The following is a 16,085-nucleotide window of genomic DNA, read 5'->3' on the forward strand; positions in this document are numbered from 1 at the left end:
TGGTTCGTTTCATTATAGATAAAAAGTGGCTACCGAGCAGGGGGGGATCATGCAGCCCAGACATCCTTTCCAACGCCCTCAATCCAGTGACCCAATTGATTCACACCGGCATCCCAGTCTTTCAGCCGGTTGCGCATGCCCTCAATCTGCTTCATATCCAGAACCTTGGGCTGTACCCAGTGAATCTGAGCCACCTGAGCCACCTGGTCAATGGATCCCCGCAACAAGCCGAGCGACAGGGCCTTCATGACCAAATGCTCGATCTCGTTAGGCTGCACCTTGGTTTCGGAGGAAATGGCGGCAAAGGCGAGAGAACGGTCGTGTGGTGGGCGGCGAAACACCATCTCCGTCAGCGCCGAGAGGGAGATCTTTTGGTACAAGAACATCCGGTGGGACGCTAGCATCTTGTTCTTGGAGATATTACCCGCAAGGACATCGTATGCCGCCAAGTCACCACGGTTGAAGGCGAAGAGTAGCTCACGCAGCCAGTTGTGTGGGGTCGGGGTCAACGTATCCAGGATGGGGTGCAATAGGAGCTCGCCAAAGTTATAGATCGAGTCGGAGACAAGAGCCGCAATGCTCAGGTTGTAGGCCCGCGAGAGGCGTTCTGTCTCTGACAGGTCTTCGAGGTTGATACATGCGAGGTAAAGAGGGGCATTTTTGTAGAAGGAGGCGAATTCTTGTTGAGCCTAGGAGAATGGTTAGTCTGGAGAATACTCATCCACGTCACGTTCACGATCCTAATCGTCGATTTCTGACTCTGAAAAAAAAGAAGCGACGCTGAGCAACGTACATGATAGTAGTCGGCATTCACTTTGTAGAAAGATGCATGCACAACGGTCTCAACCGAATCAAACGAGTCCAGTACTCGCTGGCAGGATGCCAGGTCCTTCTGTGCCCCATCAAAATCCGGCAGCCGCAGCTTGACATTTGCCACATCGGCTAGCGCGTAGACATAGGCATCTTGTGAATCGGGTTTATCCACCTTGGCGGCGAGGGATGTGAGGAAGGCTAGTCGCTCTTTGTCATCTGTCGGCGGCATGAGATAATTAGCTTCAATTCCAGATGTCGCGCGTTTTTACCCAGGAGAGGCCTTCATGGAAGAGGTCGTACCTGCACACTCTGTAGATGCCATCAAGCCCAAGGACACGAATTTGAGCTGGTTGATCCGGTCGGCGAAGCTGAGCACAAAGTTCTTGAAGATGGCTAATCGCTGAGGAGCGCTCTCCGGTAGCTTGAAAAACTCCACCAATGCGTCGGTGAGCTGATGCCATAACTTGCGCTCCCAAAAGTCTTCGAATTTGAGAAAGTAGGTTTGCGCCTCCGGGGTGCCATTTGCTTGCTGCTCGGCGAGGAAGTCTGGGATCTGGGACGACTCCATGGTGGAGGGACTGTTACAGTGAGTGCCCCGAGGGAAGGGAGAGGGATGAGAATGAAGAGAGGAAGGAGAAGGAACGAGGGATGGAATCCAATAGAGAAAGAGACGATGACTGAGATGAGATGCGGCCGATGATGTCTTGGGCGGAGAGCTTCCGGGCGGTGAAGGAAGCTCACATCGCCAGTTGCCCTGTAAATCAGGCTGCCAGTCGAACAATCGACGTGACAGCTAGAGATCGTTACCACCTGGGAATGATGCTTGCGGTTTGAATATCGACTGCATTCAGCTTATGCTCGTTCGCGTAGTGGAGGCCTCGATTCATGGCTTACATGTTCATGTGGGAGGGAGATCCTTGGCAAACCATATATTGAGTATGAAGCACGCATTGTGTAGCTGGGCGTCCGGAGACATATTTGTTACTAACCTACTCAAAGCATTCGCCCTTGAAGTGCGTTTCCAAATGTCTCCGAACTTGGCTAACCTGAATCAAGCGTCCGCCCTCGAGACGTGCGAGAGGAAGTCTCCGAGATGTCTCCGAGCCCAGAACTATATAATTAGAGGTTTCCATCCGACGACGACCGTCCTCTGTATCCAAGTTCCCGGACTGTCTCGAAGATCACTACTTGAGCGCCCACTTCGCCCACTTGACTGCCGATTCGCAAGCTCTAGACATGCCCAACATGACGTTCACAGAGGCCAATAGGACGTACTTTGAGTAAGAAGACCATCACCTCGTGTGCGTTCAGAATACACCCACTAACGACTCCAAAGCAAACAGGCTTCCATGTACGACGATCGGTTTGCGGGTGTAATTCAAACACTCTCCGAGCAGACTATTCAACGCCGTCACTGGATCAGCGACCGATGGACAGATACTGCTGCTGGGCAGGGCCAGGAGATCCGCGCGCTGGATTACGCAGCTGGCCCAGGCTATATTTCTATGGTGAGTGTGCTGTTTTACAGAAGCACGGGAAGTCTTCATGTACAGGTGCTAATGGCCGCGGAAGACCCTCGCGCCATACTTGTCGAAGGTCATCGGGATTGACCTCTCCCCGAATATGGTGGCTAGATACAACTCCAATGCGCATGCTGCTGGGCTCTCGTCCAAAATGATAGGTTACCAAGCTGATCTGATTAGCGAGCCGCCATCCACTGATTCCGCAGCCTGGAAGGATGTGGATTTGCTCATTATCAGCATGGCCCTTCATCACTTTGAATTTCCCGGTCAAGCCTTGCAGAAACTTGGGCAACGGGTGAAGCAGGGCGGCGTCTGCTTTATCATTGATATCATGGGTCATTCAAGCCCTCAGCACCACCATCACGGTCCGCACGGTGAAGACCAAGGCAGCCGTAAACCCGAAAGTCCCTTTAAGGAGTTTAAAGAGGCGTCTGCCACGATCCAAACACACGGGTTTGTGCAAGAGGACATGGCAAAACTCTTCCGTGAGGCCGGTTTCGAAAGCCCAGAATATCTGGCTTTGGAGAAGCCCCTCGAGTTTACGATGGACGGGCAAACCGTATCGATGACAGCCTTCATGGCCAAAGCCAAACGTGCATGAGTCGCTTCTGGGTAACCCATCCAGAGTCTTCGCGGACGAGGCCACGCTTGAGATAGTATTCTGTTAGTACATTCATTGAATTGCTCGGCTAGTATTTTCCATTTCGCCAGGATGATTTCGTAGAAAAGTCGGTCGAACGAGTTCGACATTCCCGGCAGCCATCGCGAGATCGGGTCTTTGCTATCTCGGATGCTGATACGTGAAGTGTCGGTTACCTGACAAGAATCCTCTGGAGTTAGTCCCACGCCCTGAATCATTGGAGAGCATTTAAATCACATCCCCAGGATGTTCCACAATCAGGGGTCCGGCTGCGGTGCGAGATGGTTAGTTTAGCCGATAAAGTGGGCGTCAACGAATCACACCAAGTGCCACGAGGGCCCGTGGAGGAATTTCCAAGACTAACGGCGCCAAAGTGGATCGGTGGAGATGGTCATTTCGGCGTTCGGCCCTGGGGCTTGAGGCTCTTGGGATTTAAGAAACCAGCAGTCGCAAGTGCAGACTCACCACCCCAGTCGCTCGTTTATTCCGCCTTTGCCTTTCTCACCATGAAGTTCTTTCTGTTTGCTGTCACTCTCGCTCTCTCGGGCCTCTCCGCCGCCAGAACAGACCTGAGCGGATGTGTGTCTTCGCTCACTGTCAACCAGTGGGACGAAGCCAGCCTGATCTGGTACGTGCCAGGATCGGGTGAAATCTGCGATTTCCCTGACTGTGGGGGTGGTCGTGCGCCTCCCAAGACCGACCAGCCAGGCTGCCCCGAATATTCAGGCACCGCGACCCTCACCCCCAGCTACCTGCCTGGATATGGACCCAGTGGCAAGATGAGGGCGACTGCAGCCACTGCGTCGGCCACTACGTCAGAAATCTCCTCGACCTCCGACGCGACATCCGCTACTGCATCCTCTTCTGCGTCCTCTTCGACACCCACGGCGAATACTGTCACTCCAGCGCCAACTACGTCGCCCACGGTCTTGTCGACCACGGTCTTGTCGACCACGGTCTTGTCGACCACGGTCTCGTCGACCACCTCCAGTTCTGCTGGAAATTCTACTGTTTCAACACCAGCAAGCACTGCCACAAACAACGTTGCGTCCGGTCTTGAGGCCCCCGGAGCTCTGGCCATGATCGCTATGGCGATCGGCGCGTTGATCTGATGGCCGTGAGCTCGATAGGCCCTTTGCGTGTGGTTATTCATGGTCAGATTATACGCTCCTTCATCAGCCAGACGGGTTGGCAAGCATGGCCCTTGAGTCACGGTCCGAGATTCACGAGCGTGTCAATGTTGCTGAACCCCGTCGCACTATGCATTTCCCATCGTCTTTCTCTGAAGTGCACTCGAAGATACCATCCTAAGATACCGTCCTTAAGACCCCATGGACATTGCCATTCCAATCAGCGCTCTCCCTTGTACTTCATCTCATGTAAATTATTCATTCATAGAACCTCTTTGGGTATTCCCTCCCGTTTTCGGTGCACTAGCAGGGTGAACGTCAGTGCCGACTGCGAGGAATGTCACCGCACCAACCAGGAATGGGATGCCAGACCCTCGCGAGTCTTCGTTCCTCATCAAAACGAGAAATTAGCCAGCAACTTGGAATTACGTGGAAGTCCACTTCCACCGTGAAGATGCGGATCGTTTGCTAACTCTACCACCAAGTATATTAAGAGCGAATTGGCCCACAGCCTTGAGACGGCCACGCGAATCCTTCTCCTCGTAGCGCAAGTGTGCCGGCGTTACGAGGACCATTTCCGTCATCTCCAAATGCGGGTATCCTCAACCAACGTAGTGTTATCAACATCAGGGGATACCCATTTTCTCGGCTTTTCCCATTTTCAAGTTCAGGTCCTTTTGATTCAATCTCCATCTCTGGCGTTTCACGTCGCCAGAGACCAGAATGTTGCCCCAGGCATCCTCCCCAGTGTATAGGGCCATTCAGTTCGCGATAGTCGTGTGTGGGGCGTACTTCGTCTTTGCCCTGCTCTTCAGCCCTTCGGAACCGCAGAAATGGCCACGGCCCTCGCTTCATCTTTCTAAAGACGGCTTCAGGGATCCCAAGTTGGAACATATCCAGAATGACACCCTTGGAGTGAGTAGAGAACTCTGTAGCACATCCCGGCCAATCATTCCGAAGACTAAAGAATGAACGCTTCGACAGTTCGAGCACATCTACGCAATCGGCCTCAAAGAGCGAACTGATAAACGTGACTTTTTAAACCTCGCGGCCTCGGTGACAGGGATCAAGGTCCAGTGGGTTGATGGCGTCCATATTGACGAGCTGGAGCAGAAAGCTTTACCGGTGGTAAGACAAAAAATACGCCCGGTGCATTTTCCATCAATTGATACTGAGCCACGACAGGGGTACAATCTTTCTACGATGGTGCCATCGATAATCGCATGCTGGAGGGCCCATATGAACGCACTTAATCGGTACGGCCGGGGGACTACGTTATCAGATCGTTGGGGCAGATTGGCTAATAGCACGCTACAGAGTCCTCGAAAATAGCTATAGCACCGCGCTTATAATGGAAGACGACGCAGATTGGGACCTGAATATCAAATCTCAGTTGACCGAATTTGCCCGCGGGCTCCATGCATTAAAGGCCAATGCCTCAACTGATAATGCACCCTATGGAACGGCCTGGGACGTGCTGTGGATTGGGGGTTGCTCATCCACGGCTGGTGTCAACGAAACGGAGTTCTACGTCATTCCGAATGATCCCACTGTCCCCAGCTTTTCACGGCGGCATACGTGGTCTGGGCCCAAAGATCGATGGGTCGAAATGTACCCTGAAGAGTCAACAAGATTTGTCTACAAGGCGGAGAGGGGCTGCTGTACCTTTGGCTATGCTGTCACCCAAAGAGGGGCCCGGAAGATCCTCGCGGCCTTATCTCTCGACCATGTGGATGTGCCGGTCGACATAGCAATGGCGGAGTTATGTGGTGGTGAGAATGGACGAGATCGACTTGAGTGCTACGCGCCATATCCCAATATTGTCGGTACATTCCGACAAGGCGGCCCAGCTTACAGGAATTCCGATATTGTATCGAATGATGACCAGAGCCTTCAGGTGGCACATTCTGAGAACATGGTCTACAGCTCGCGATTGAATATTCACAGGGTCTTGGCTGGCAAGCCCGCACTCTCCCAATGGGAAGAGGAAGCGCCATGGTCACCGAAGGAATTGCCAGAGAATCTGGAAGAATTCCCCTATCCTCGAGGTTATTTGGTGAACGAGCTTGACGGGGAATAGAGTCTCTTTTATTGAGGGCAATGTTATATTGACTTGATTCATTTCTCTTCATCACGACACGGTTACTACCTGAAGTACGATTCCTTCTTGCAGGATACGAATATACAAACTATTCTTCGTAGTAACCAGACACGTCCAAGCGGGCTTCTCCGCGCCAAACACCAAGTTTCCCACGCCAATGTAGCGAATGTGGAGTCGACGAGCGGGGAGTCAAAGGGAGGATATGCACTCACCTCATCCCGAGCTCTGCCAGGGCTTGTCCATCCTTTTCCGAGCGCAAAATCTTTACGATTTCACGATTGGGTTTGCGAAGGCCACATCTGACCTTATGTCCGAGAATCGCGCGAGAGGACTTGCTTCCTACACCATCCGCAGCGACCACCACATCAGCTTCCAGTTGCTGGCTTTCGAGAATGACCCCGGTCTTGCCACTGCCGCCGTCTTCGGAATAATGCACCAGCTACTCGGAGTATTTCACAGATATACCAGCCCTCTCTGTCTGGTAGACTAGCATCCGATGAAATCCTGGACGACTGTGGCGCCAGCTTCGCCGGGGTTCGAGCTGAGCATCGTGGCTTCAGTTCTTCGGAGGCTTCAAGCGCACAAAGGTGCAGGTGGTCCCGATATCGTTCCCCCCTGTGTGATTTTGTGAAAGGAGACCAGGGGCTCAAAGTCAATCTCATAATCTTCGACTGTCATATCGGGCCATTTCTGTAGAGTTTGCATTGCGCAGAATCCAATTGTAAAGTCGTCGCCTTGTTTCATTAGCGACGGAATGGTGGAACAGATTGGGATACAGACACTCATAACAGGACCTGCAGGTGCTTTCTCGGGTAGCCTAAAAGACTCGCCCTGAGGATTCGAAAAGGCAGTCAAATTCCACCTTGGACTCGGAGAGTCCAAATGAGGTTCAGGGTTGACTTGCAACATGGACTTCTGTATAACTCGATGAGTTCGAAAACGGATCGGATTTCCGTTTCCGTCCGAAAGAAAAACACACAAATGCCCCCCCCCCCGGGGTGCATTGCTCGCAGAAGGTGAACATTCATCAAATGTATTGTAATCCTCTAATCTACATCGCGATCAATAATAATTCGGCGCTTCCGGTAAGGCACTTGCCGTAGCATAGTCGCCATAAGGGAAGAAGGCGTCCGTGGGTAAGTTGAAAATGAAGCTGAAATCGAGAGGCTCCTGGGGAGCTTCCAAGTTCGCCTTGGCCTGCGCCTCGAGTCTTTTCCGATGCAGATCCTTCATCACCTGCATCCGGGTGACGAGTCTGTGAAAGATCTCAGGCCGCTCGGCGACATCGCTTGATAGGAAAGCCCGCGCTTCATCTAGTTTCTGTAGGATCACGTCCGCGGTCGAGTCGAAATCAACCGTCCGTCGCGTATAGTCTGGGTCCCATCCGACTCGCTCGCCCTCGTAGAGGATCAGTCGGGAAAGGGTCATCATCGATACGCCAAACTGGCAATACACTGTGAACGGCAAGATGGGCAGGAGACTTGAGGGGATAGAGTAGAAGTTCAAGAAGAATGTTTTGTTGGCTTCGAGTAGGTTAAAGAGAAGATCCAGTTGGGTAACAGGGAGATCTGCACATGCGGATGCTGGGTTGATCCCCAGTGCAACTCGGTACAAGATCATCTCTATTGTATTATAGTGAGAGAACAGAATGGCTGCGAGACCGACCGAATTAGCCGGACTGTCCACCCGAGACGATGGACCATTGAGTTCGGTTCCCACTTACCTGAGCCGGGATGGTCAGGTGCGTAAGCCGACCGCAGCTCTTGCAGCTCTGCTTGGTAGGATTTGATCGTCATTCCCAGGAAGGGGTCCAGGGTCACGGGGTATGTCATTTCATTCGCAGAGACCGTATAGTGTATCTGCCACGGAATTCAGTCAGCGGGGTGCACTATGTCAGATATGCCTTGGCTCGCCTCGGGTACGTCTGAGCGTTTGTCTGAGGATATGCCGGCTGTTTGGTCCCGGCTGGGAAGGCCTTAGCGCGAGCAAACTCGTGCACGGTACCTTTTGTCCAAGTCGCATTATTTTGACCAGGTGAACCAAGAAAGCGTCGGTCGGGTACTCCAAGGCCTCCTGCAATGCTTCACAACATTCGTCGGTGTATCTGGAAAACCTCGGCGTGTCTACTTCTCTCACGCAAAGAGACAGACTGCTAGCATTAGCGGAAGGCATTCACTTGGATTAAGCATGGAAGATTCGTACATAACCGACACGTAGTAGCAGCCCAGATACGCACGTCGCTCTTCCAACGTCCGCTCGGGGATTTGATTTGGGTGGAGGTCGACAGCTTTCATGTATGACAAGGGTCTGTTCAGGTTTCGGAGGGAGGCCACCGATTGATTCAGGTTTAGACTTGACAGTTGAGCTGTAGCGAGATGTAACAGAACATCCAGCTGACTGCTAATTTTGCGGAATGGCTTTGCTCCAAAGTCATTTTCCGAGGACGCATCCAAGCTGGGGCGTGGCAGGCGCGAGATGGTGATATACCACGCAATATGAACGAGGAGACCTTGGAGAAGGTCAATATTATGCTCACCCCGTAGAACAATGTGCTCGGCCACGTGCTGCATGATGGATTGCGCACTCTGGCGGTGACGTTGCGCATCTTGGCTAGCGACCATCACAATGTTGCGGTAGAGAAACGGCTTCTCTCGACGGAGCTGATCCGCGGTCATCTGGGATGGAATGGGGACAAATGGAAACAAAGGAAGCATTTTGTTAATGAAGATGCTGATGAATCTCTGCCCCTCTTGCTCGCTGGGTACATGCATATCTTCGCTGCACGGGGCCGACGGGGCCGGTCCCGGCGAAAGGCTTGCATTGGAAAGGTCTTTGGATCGATCTGATGCTGCTAGTAACGCAACCATTCGATCGAGCTTTGCTTCTAGTGCAGACACTTCGCTGCTTTGCAGGCTGGGCGCGGTCTTCCTGCGATGTGCGCCGGGGGTTTGGAAGCCGCATGGTTTATTTAAACGGTGACAGCTAGCAATCCGCAAGGTTTAGCGCTCTTCATATGCCGAGCCAACAGGTCAACATACCGCTTACAGATGCCGTCGACCCCGCCCACCTCGGGCTCACACCGGACCTTTGCCTTGGCACATGTGAGACAAGCTTTTGGGATCCGAGTTCCACTCGTGCTGTCCTCCATCGGGTAGGCAAAGGCTAGAACGGGACCTCGAGGGTTGGAGGGCAGAAGACACGGACGAAGCGGAGGACGCGGAAGGCCAGGCCCGTGCTTAGGTAATCCTCTATCGACGCGCGCCCGGGCCCGGAGCCCGTGGGAGGTGACAAGCCAGACCACGTTGTCTACTCCGGTGCCTTAGCCAAGCTTGCTTTTTCTTGGTGGACGCCGTGTTCCCCATTCGACACCAGGCGGATGCTGCGGTCGGCCATCACACATCCTCCCCGAATAAGTTTGCTCTGCGATCTCGTATACAGGAAGCAATAATCTATAAGGCGGCTACCCATCCGATTTACAGTCATATAGCTCCTCCCAATGGCAAGGACCCTTACGGCGATATGCTAGTAGCGCCCCGCGACAGGACCGATGAACGCCAAACAGATCCACGTGACCAGTTGATCGGTATAGTCACGTGGTATAAGCCCTAGCGGATCTACCCGTGCCGATCCATCTCCACTTTGAGCAAGCTGACCCGGCCCATGGCCCTTGTGTAAAGAAAACAGAAAAAAGGGCCCTTAGAAGTAAGAGGAGTCAGCAAATCTCCTCCCGCACGGCTGGTGTAATGCGGCCCTTCTTGAAGGTAGTTATCCCATCCACGTGTCCCATCTTTGAGCACACTGCTTCGCAATCTTGCCTTGTCTCCAAGTGCCCGGATAGCTTATTGAATGGATCGTCTTGAAACTAGGTTACTGGAATCGGAAGACCAGTTACCTTTGGAGCCGTCTGCTAATTATGTGCGATACAGGCCAATGCATGATAGAAAGGCTCTTTAGCTGCGGGCGCGAATTTCTAGGCTGAAAGAGCGAAAAGGCGCATAGTGAGGAAATCCAGGAGCCTCTTCTTGAATAGCGTGACTATCCTGGGGCCCTTTGGTCTAAACCGAAGCTCACTTGGAATAGAGATCATCGATTGCATCTTTTGTAGGCGAGGCAGGGGATCAGTTGCAGGAGCTGCGACCAGCGGGATTGTTCTTCATCGAGACCGCCCGGGCCGCACTGGAAGAAGCCATGCATGAGACTATGCCGCAGGTGTCGAATCCGAGCCGAGATGGTACCCTTTCGACTCAGATGCGTAGCCTCAATGAGGAAGAGCATATCGACGCCAGGGGCAGCCGATCAAGTCAGACAAGGTCTTTCAAAGCTTCGACAGCGTGCGAAGAATGGGACCCAGCGTCTCCGGCGCAGAACAGGGGGCGCCCCCGCATACAATCTAGCATCCCGGCACAGGAACAGTCTAATGCTTGACACTCGAAGGCTGTAGGAATTATGTGCATTATTATTTATCGTTATATCCATGCCACCCCTTCACAATTAATCGTATATTATATAAGAAATCCTCTGAAATGGCACCCGTGCCATTTGCCGTCCCAGCTCCCTTATTGGGGGAGGGGGACTTGCTGTCGCGGCGAATGCTCATTCTGCTGCGTCTGGGCACCGTTAGTATCGAGGATTCCCCCGGGATGGCGGGAGAAGACATACTGGCGCGAGAACCAAGAGGGACGGCGGCTGGAAGAAGCGCTGGCAGCGACATTCTCCTGGGACTTGCTCATCTCCTGGAAGATAGACTCGATCTGCTCGGCATCAATCTTGCGGTTGGCATCATCGGACTTGGCAGCAGTGCCGTAGGGACCGGAGCCGATGTTGGAGATTGGAACAGGCATTGTGTGGAGAGTTTGTAGTGTGGAGGTGGAGGTGGAAGTGTGGAGTTGTGGAGGCGCAGAGGTTGAGAGGCTTGGAGAGTTTGGAGATGAAGAGGATGATGGGAGGGCAGGTGGTTGAAGGTGATTTTATAAGGCTGCTCTACAGTCTAGTATAGATTCAGTTAGGTCTTTTCTCGAGGTTTTTTTTTTCCCGTCATGAGAACGAAGACGGCACGCCCGAGCCGGAAACACCCCATGGCCCCCTTTTTTTTTCAAGTTTTTGCCACTCGGTCCGATAAGCGCTCAGGCCTGCCCGGTATGTAACAGTACTGATACTGATATATATAGATCTCGAGATCTAGGATATAGACTGAGAGCCCGGTCCTCTGGGGTGCTGCTGTGTGGAGTGCTAGGACGAAAAGTGGGAGGCCTCGGAGCATGGAACCATGGCCGCATCGTACGAGAGATTCTCCTCCTTGACGGGGTTCTTGAAGGCCTCGAGAACTTGAAAGGATTGCGCCCGCGCCTTTCTGATACATTGATACGGTAAGTATATTACAGAGCTATCCGAATCCGGTATGGTGCTGGTCGCAGCTGCACATACCAGGTCTAGACCGATCATCCGATCAGAAAACTTTTTTACGCGATCAATTCGCAACAAGTTTTTTTTTATGAGCTATTTTCCTCGCAGGTCTCGAGCATCTAGACCGGGATCGAAGAGATAACAAACATCTGCTAGCTTCGTTCACCGCCCCCGACCACTCGGCGCTATGATACAACGAGACTTCTATACTGACAAAGGTCCCTGCGCTTTCTTCTAGAAAGAAAATTGAATTTGCTAGTAGAATGGAAATGCGTAGTCCGTTCTTAATTTGAGTTGCATGAACCGAAGTCGGTCTAGGGTCCACATCTTATCGAGTGCCGCTGCCATTACCTAAAAGTGGGCCGCCCCTGTGGCTGGCTTTAGCAAAGGTTATCGGAACCGTGGAACGCTAAGATAAAAAGATTGTCAGAGCGAATAGAAAGCGCCCGTGCGCAATCTGTCGCATTGAGAGTTAGTTGGCTTGACAAGCTGTCGTGGCCGATCGCCAGTTCGAATGGTCAAGAACCCGGCAAGCGCGTGACAAGAGACGGCAGGCCACTTTTGCCCTGCGAATGCTGAGGAAAACTCGTCCTCGCAAACTCCCAGGCACACGGTGGTGAGATTTTGGGGGCGGCCAGCGTTAGAGCATCAGCTGTCATGACCACCACACCATCTTAGTGTATGCGAGTGATGCTTTCGGTGGACCCTGGTGCGGGGCTTGGGAAACTCGGATGACTCAAAGCCGCTAAACACTCCAGTTGGAATCACTACCAGAGAGCACTAACAGGTCCTTGTATCTGGAGGGGTAGCCCGTCGGAGGCCCCGTACAGAATGGTTGGTGAAGGCGCAAGTGCGCGTGCTTGCACATGGAAGTCGCCCTGAATTTGGCTGGTGCGATGGGGTGGGGCAAGCCGTATCCTGCTCCACTCATCGCTTGTACCTCATCCCCTCAGCTTCTTCAAGTTCTCATGCAGAGATTGGCGTGGCAGCATCGCTACTTACGAGTTTTCCCTGGTGTCCTAGTTCACTAAAAATGAGTGCTACGGTCCTGGTCTTTTCAAATTGCAAAGGGGTTCCGAAGGTTCCTAGACGGGCATGAGCCCACAACTACTCTGGCCCGCGATTGTTTTCGGGTCTCAACTCGGGAGGCCAAGATAACGCACCCCAGCGGTACTGGTCGACTTTCCATTACAAGACGAGCGCAGGAAACAGCAGCCCTTAAGCCTTAACCCGAGTATTCATTTCGTGGTCATGACAAAGAAAAAAAAATTAAAAAAAAAATAAAAAATAAAAGGAGATATCAATTGAACCGGCGCGCCCACTGAGGTGAGATCACGGGTTGAAACTGAACGAACTGGATACCCGAATCAGAGTGAGGATAAAAAACAGCACAATCAATTTACAAGCAACAAAAGAAAGTGTCGGTACTTGGTCGTGGGAAGGAGGCCCGTGCGGATCCATTTCTCTCAGCAGTATACTCAGGCTCAGGCACATCTAACTAACGATCACGATCACAGACATACAGCCTCGCCCACTCTGCCAGTGAGTCGGGCAACAAGCGGGGGAAGAGGGATAGCACGTGACCGAGATCGACTGTTGAGACATGTGATGTCTTCCCGCTTGTGGACCCTGAGAACAAAACAGTCACAGTAACGACTCGATAGCCTCGAAGACTGCGGGGAGCCTATGGCGGAGCCTATGTAAAGGAGAATGGATCATTTGTCCCTACCGGCCCCCTAGTCCTGTGGCAGCTCAAGTGCTATTCTACTATGTGACGAACTAAATACAGAACTCCTCAATCCATCGCAATCGTTCAAGAGCTCTTGCGGCCAAAATACCCCATCAAAGAGTTCCACGCCCCAGTGGCCCCTCGAGCAATTTCATGCCGTCCATCATAGAGAGGGAAGACCACCACGGCGAAAAATGCGAGAAACTGGTATATAATCGCGACCGTAACCCACCCAGAAAAGAATGACTTGCTGAAGATATAGTCTCGATACAAAGGCATTGGCCAAAGGATGAATGTCACCAGGACAAGGACAATGAAGGTGACCACCGCAATCTTGAGCCACCTATGGAGCTCCTTGAGAGTCGCTTCGTCGAATGGATGCTGGATGTCATCCAGGGACATCGGTCGGGCTGGTAATGACGAAACCTCCGCTTGCAGGCCCTTTTCAGCCAGGCCTTTGGTGCTTTCGGGGTCTCCCCACTCGGCAGAGGGCACCAACTCCCCGGGGGTGGTGGAGCTAGAGACATGTCCATGGAGTTGCTGCTCATCAGCTAGCTCTATCCGCAAAAATTCCCTCCAGTCGAACTTGTAGGGTTTGTAAAGTGATATGAGGACAGAGTAAAGGGCAGGCGAGAAAAAAAGACGCAATGGCAGCATACAGAGCCGGGTATTCGTTGCTCGTGGTGGTAATCGATATTGAGCCATACATGGACTTGGTCGTAGCCAGCCAAACGGCAAGACCTGAGAAGAATCCGAGAATCGGCGAAAGGATCGCTGCCAAGCGAGTCTGGCGAGACCAAAAAAGGGTCAGCACCAGAGGGATAATCCCAGGGCAGGATATGATGGGCCGTAGATAGTTGATCCACGTCATATTCGCACCCCCGTATTGCAGAATGATCGCAATCACCGTGATGAAAACCCCGTGGAGTATAACGCTGATATGGCTGACACGAACGAGGCCTTTGTCGCCCACGCGGGGATTGAGGTACGTCTTGTAGATATCATAGCTCAGGATACTGCTGACCGCAATCATCGACGAGGAGATCGTGCTGGTCAAAGTCATGAACACCAGGAAGAAGAACGCGATGGGTCCTCGATCTCCGATCAGGGCCTTTAAGGTATAGGGCATCACCATTCCTGATGCTAAGTTAGCTTTTCCCCTTGCGTGGACGCAGAACAGAAAGTCAGGATTTACCCAGATTAATTTCAGTTTGTGTCAGGGAATGAACAGGGAAAATGGGCGTGTTATGCAGAGCTCTCGCAGTCAAGCCTATCACTGTTCCTATGCCCCAAGGTACACCAAATACTGCAATCGCTGCGATGTTATACCCAGGCACAGTGGCTTTCACCTCCGTCGCGAATGACTTTTGCCAGAACGCCGTATCCTGGATTGAGTGAGTACTCAGAGTTGGATGTGCGTTTTGGGGGGGGGGGGGGCAAAAAGGACTCACCATGACGACCAATGCCAGATTTCCGAATTTGAGAACCAGTCCCCAGATAATTGCTCCCTTGGACTTGAATGTGAGGACACTGCCTTCGTAGTTTCCCGGGATATAGTTCTCGCTAGCCGTGGCGACCAATTTGTCATATAGCCCGTAGAGTCCCCCGACTTCCGGGTGGACCAATACTGTGATTGTGAAGTAAATGATGAGGATCAATACAACTGTCGTATGCAGGAAATCAGTGAGGAATGTTGCTTTCAGGCCGCCAACAGCAGTATACAGAACGACTTGGAAAAACGGTTAGCGACTCCGGAAGAGACAAAAAGGCTGATATTGGGCTGTGTACCTTCCAATGGGATGAGAACGGTAGCTGCAACAAAATGCATCCCCGAGACGCCATGAATCAATTGTGACCCTACCATTATCATCGAGGCGCATCCGAACACATTGTTCACGAGATTGAGTACAATGTAGACCACATGCCCGACGTTTCTGTACCGCTGGCGAACAATCTCTAGACTCGTATGTGCAAAAGGCACTCTTATCTTAGCGATCACACCGAGAACAGCCATAAGAGCTACCTGGAAACAAAGACCAGATCCCCACCACTGGACAAGTTAGCTGGAGCACGGAGATCGCCAAAGAACGAAGAACTTACCACAGGCAGGGCTATTCCATAATTGTAGCACATTGCAGCGGCTAGAACGCTCTCATTCAGCCATATCCAGCTACTTGTCACTGCTGAGGCAGTAAGTCCTGTCCCCACGGATCGATTGGCGACCTGGAAACTGACTTAGAAGGTGAGTATTGAAAGCCAAGAGGGGCGCTTACCATGAACATTTCACTTTCCCCCGAGTCTTCAGCGAGGTAATCTTTCTGAATCTTCACAGATAAGAGAATGATACCGCAGAATAATATGCTGAGCCCAATCAATAGGCCATAGGCAGCTCCCTGGGGGAGTAGTGCCGAATGGGCCGTTTCGGCGACGTTGGACATGGTTGGCGCTACTAGAACTGGGCGCTAGACGCAGACACCTGAGGGAAGCATGTCATAAGAAGTAAAAGAGGAGCCTCGGAGGATTTGATAACGGGTAGAAATAGAGATATTTCTCATGGAAAGCGTTTTGTTCCATTTTGAGATCACCGTTGGTTTATCCGCTATTGCGCTATGAAGATGAACGACCATTCGCCCAAGAAACCGGCAGTCAGAAAGTTTTTATTGACAATTTGAAATTTTAACCGGCTGTTCGCGAATAGGGCAAAAGCTCACCGAGACGCAGAGTACATGAGGGGATCCGCGACTGA

At 52.1% G+C, this 16,085-nt stretch overlaps 9 protein-coding genes across 9 annotated transcripts; 4 read left to right on the plus strand and 5 right to left on the minus strand.

Annotated features, from left to right (window-relative positions):
- Positions 1-47: 47 nt before the first annotated feature.
- N7468_010421 (proteasome regulatory particle lid subunit RPN9) lies at positions 48-1,381 on the minus strand (the record flags this gene model as incomplete). The annotated part of the gene is made up of 3 exons (XM_058479716.1): positions 48-689; positions 794-1,053; positions 1,114-1,381. The coding sequence occupies 3 exons, from the start codon at positions 1,379-1,381 to the stop codon at positions 48-50; spliced, it is 1,170 nt and encodes a 389-aa protein (XP_058326284.1).
- Positions 1,382-2,058: 677 nt separating this feature from the next.
- On the plus strand, positions 2,059-2,937 carry N7468_010422 (class I SAM-dependent methyltransferase; the record flags this gene model as incomplete). Its single annotated transcript, XM_058479717.1, has 3 exons — positions 2,059-2,093; positions 2,150-2,321; positions 2,386-2,937. The coding sequence occupies 3 exons, from the start codon at positions 2,059-2,061 to the stop codon at positions 2,935-2,937; spliced, it is 759 nt and encodes a 252-aa protein (XP_058326285.1).
- Positions 2,938-3,482: 545 nt separating this feature from the next.
- Positions 3,483-4,088, plus strand: N7468_010423 (putative cell surface protein; the record flags this gene model as incomplete). The annotated part of the gene is made up of 1 exon (XM_058479718.1): positions 3,483-4,088. One exon carries the CDS (start codon positions 3,483-3,485, stop codon positions 4,086-4,088), a length of 606 nt encoding a protein of 201 aa, XP_058326286.1.
- Positions 4,089-4,829: 741 nt separating this feature from the next.
- N7468_010424 (uncharacterized protein) lies at positions 4,830-6,186 on the plus strand (the record flags this gene model as incomplete). Its single annotated transcript, XM_058479719.1, has 4 exons — positions 4,830-5,021; positions 5,091-5,234; positions 5,292-5,362; positions 5,424-6,186. 4 exons carry the CDS (start codon positions 4,830-4,832, stop codon positions 6,184-6,186), a joined length of 1,170 nt encoding a protein of 389 aa, XP_058326287.1.
- A 187-nt stretch (positions 6,187-6,373) lies between these two features.
- N7468_010425 (uncharacterized protein) lies at positions 6,374-6,697 on the plus strand (the record flags this gene model as incomplete). The annotated part of the gene is made up of 1 exon (XM_058479720.1): positions 6,374-6,697. One exon carries the CDS (start codon positions 6,374-6,376, stop codon positions 6,695-6,697), a length of 324 nt encoding a protein of 107 aa, XP_058326288.1.
- Positions 6,698-7,269: 572 nt separating this feature from the next.
- On the minus strand, positions 7,270-9,355 carry N7468_010426 (Zn(II)2Cys6 transcription factor domain-containing protein; the record flags this gene model as incomplete). Its single annotated transcript, XM_058479721.1, has 5 exons — positions 7,270-7,829; positions 7,931-8,066; positions 8,212-8,356; positions 8,410-9,189; positions 9,246-9,355. 5 exons carry the CDS (start codon positions 9,353-9,355, stop codon positions 7,270-7,272), a joined length of 1,731 nt encoding a protein of 576 aa, XP_058326289.1.
- A 1,408-nt stretch (positions 9,356-10,763) lies between these two features.
- On the minus strand, positions 10,764-11,048 carry N7468_010427 (uncharacterized protein; the record flags this gene model as incomplete). The annotated part of the gene is made up of 1 exon (XM_058479722.1): positions 10,764-11,048. One exon carries the CDS (start codon positions 11,046-11,048, stop codon positions 10,764-10,766), a length of 285 nt encoding a protein of 94 aa, XP_058326290.1.
- A 388-nt stretch (positions 11,049-11,436) lies between these two features.
- N7468_010428 (uncharacterized protein) lies at positions 11,437-11,649 on the minus strand (the record flags this gene model as incomplete). The annotated part of the gene is made up of 1 exon (XM_058479723.1): positions 11,437-11,649. The coding sequence occupies one exon, from the start codon at positions 11,647-11,649 to the stop codon at positions 11,437-11,439; it is 213 nt and encodes a 70-aa protein (XP_058326291.1).
- A 1,774-nt stretch (positions 11,650-13,423) lies between these two features.
- N7468_010429 (sodium:solute symporter family protein) lies at positions 13,424-15,777 on the minus strand (the record flags this gene model as incomplete). The annotated part of the gene is made up of 7 exons (XM_058479724.1): positions 13,424-13,913; positions 13,999-14,476; positions 14,535-14,724; positions 14,791-15,068; positions 15,128-15,389; positions 15,440-15,562; positions 15,613-15,777. The coding sequence occupies 7 exons, from the start codon at positions 15,775-15,777 to the stop codon at positions 13,424-13,426; spliced, it is 1,986 nt and encodes a 661-aa protein (XP_058326292.1).
- Between the last annotated feature and the right edge of the window lie 308 nt (positions 15,778-16,085).

The sequence above is a fragment of the Penicillium chermesinum genome, assembly GCF_028974085.1.
Source record: "Penicillium chermesinum strain IBT 19713 chromosome Unknown utg000008l:1.0-1752722.0:1.0-1753981.0, whole genome shotgun sequence".
In the NCBI taxonomy this organism is placed as follows: domain Eukaryota; kingdom Fungi; phylum Ascomycota; class Eurotiomycetes; order Eurotiales; family Aspergillaceae; genus Penicillium; species Penicillium chermesinum.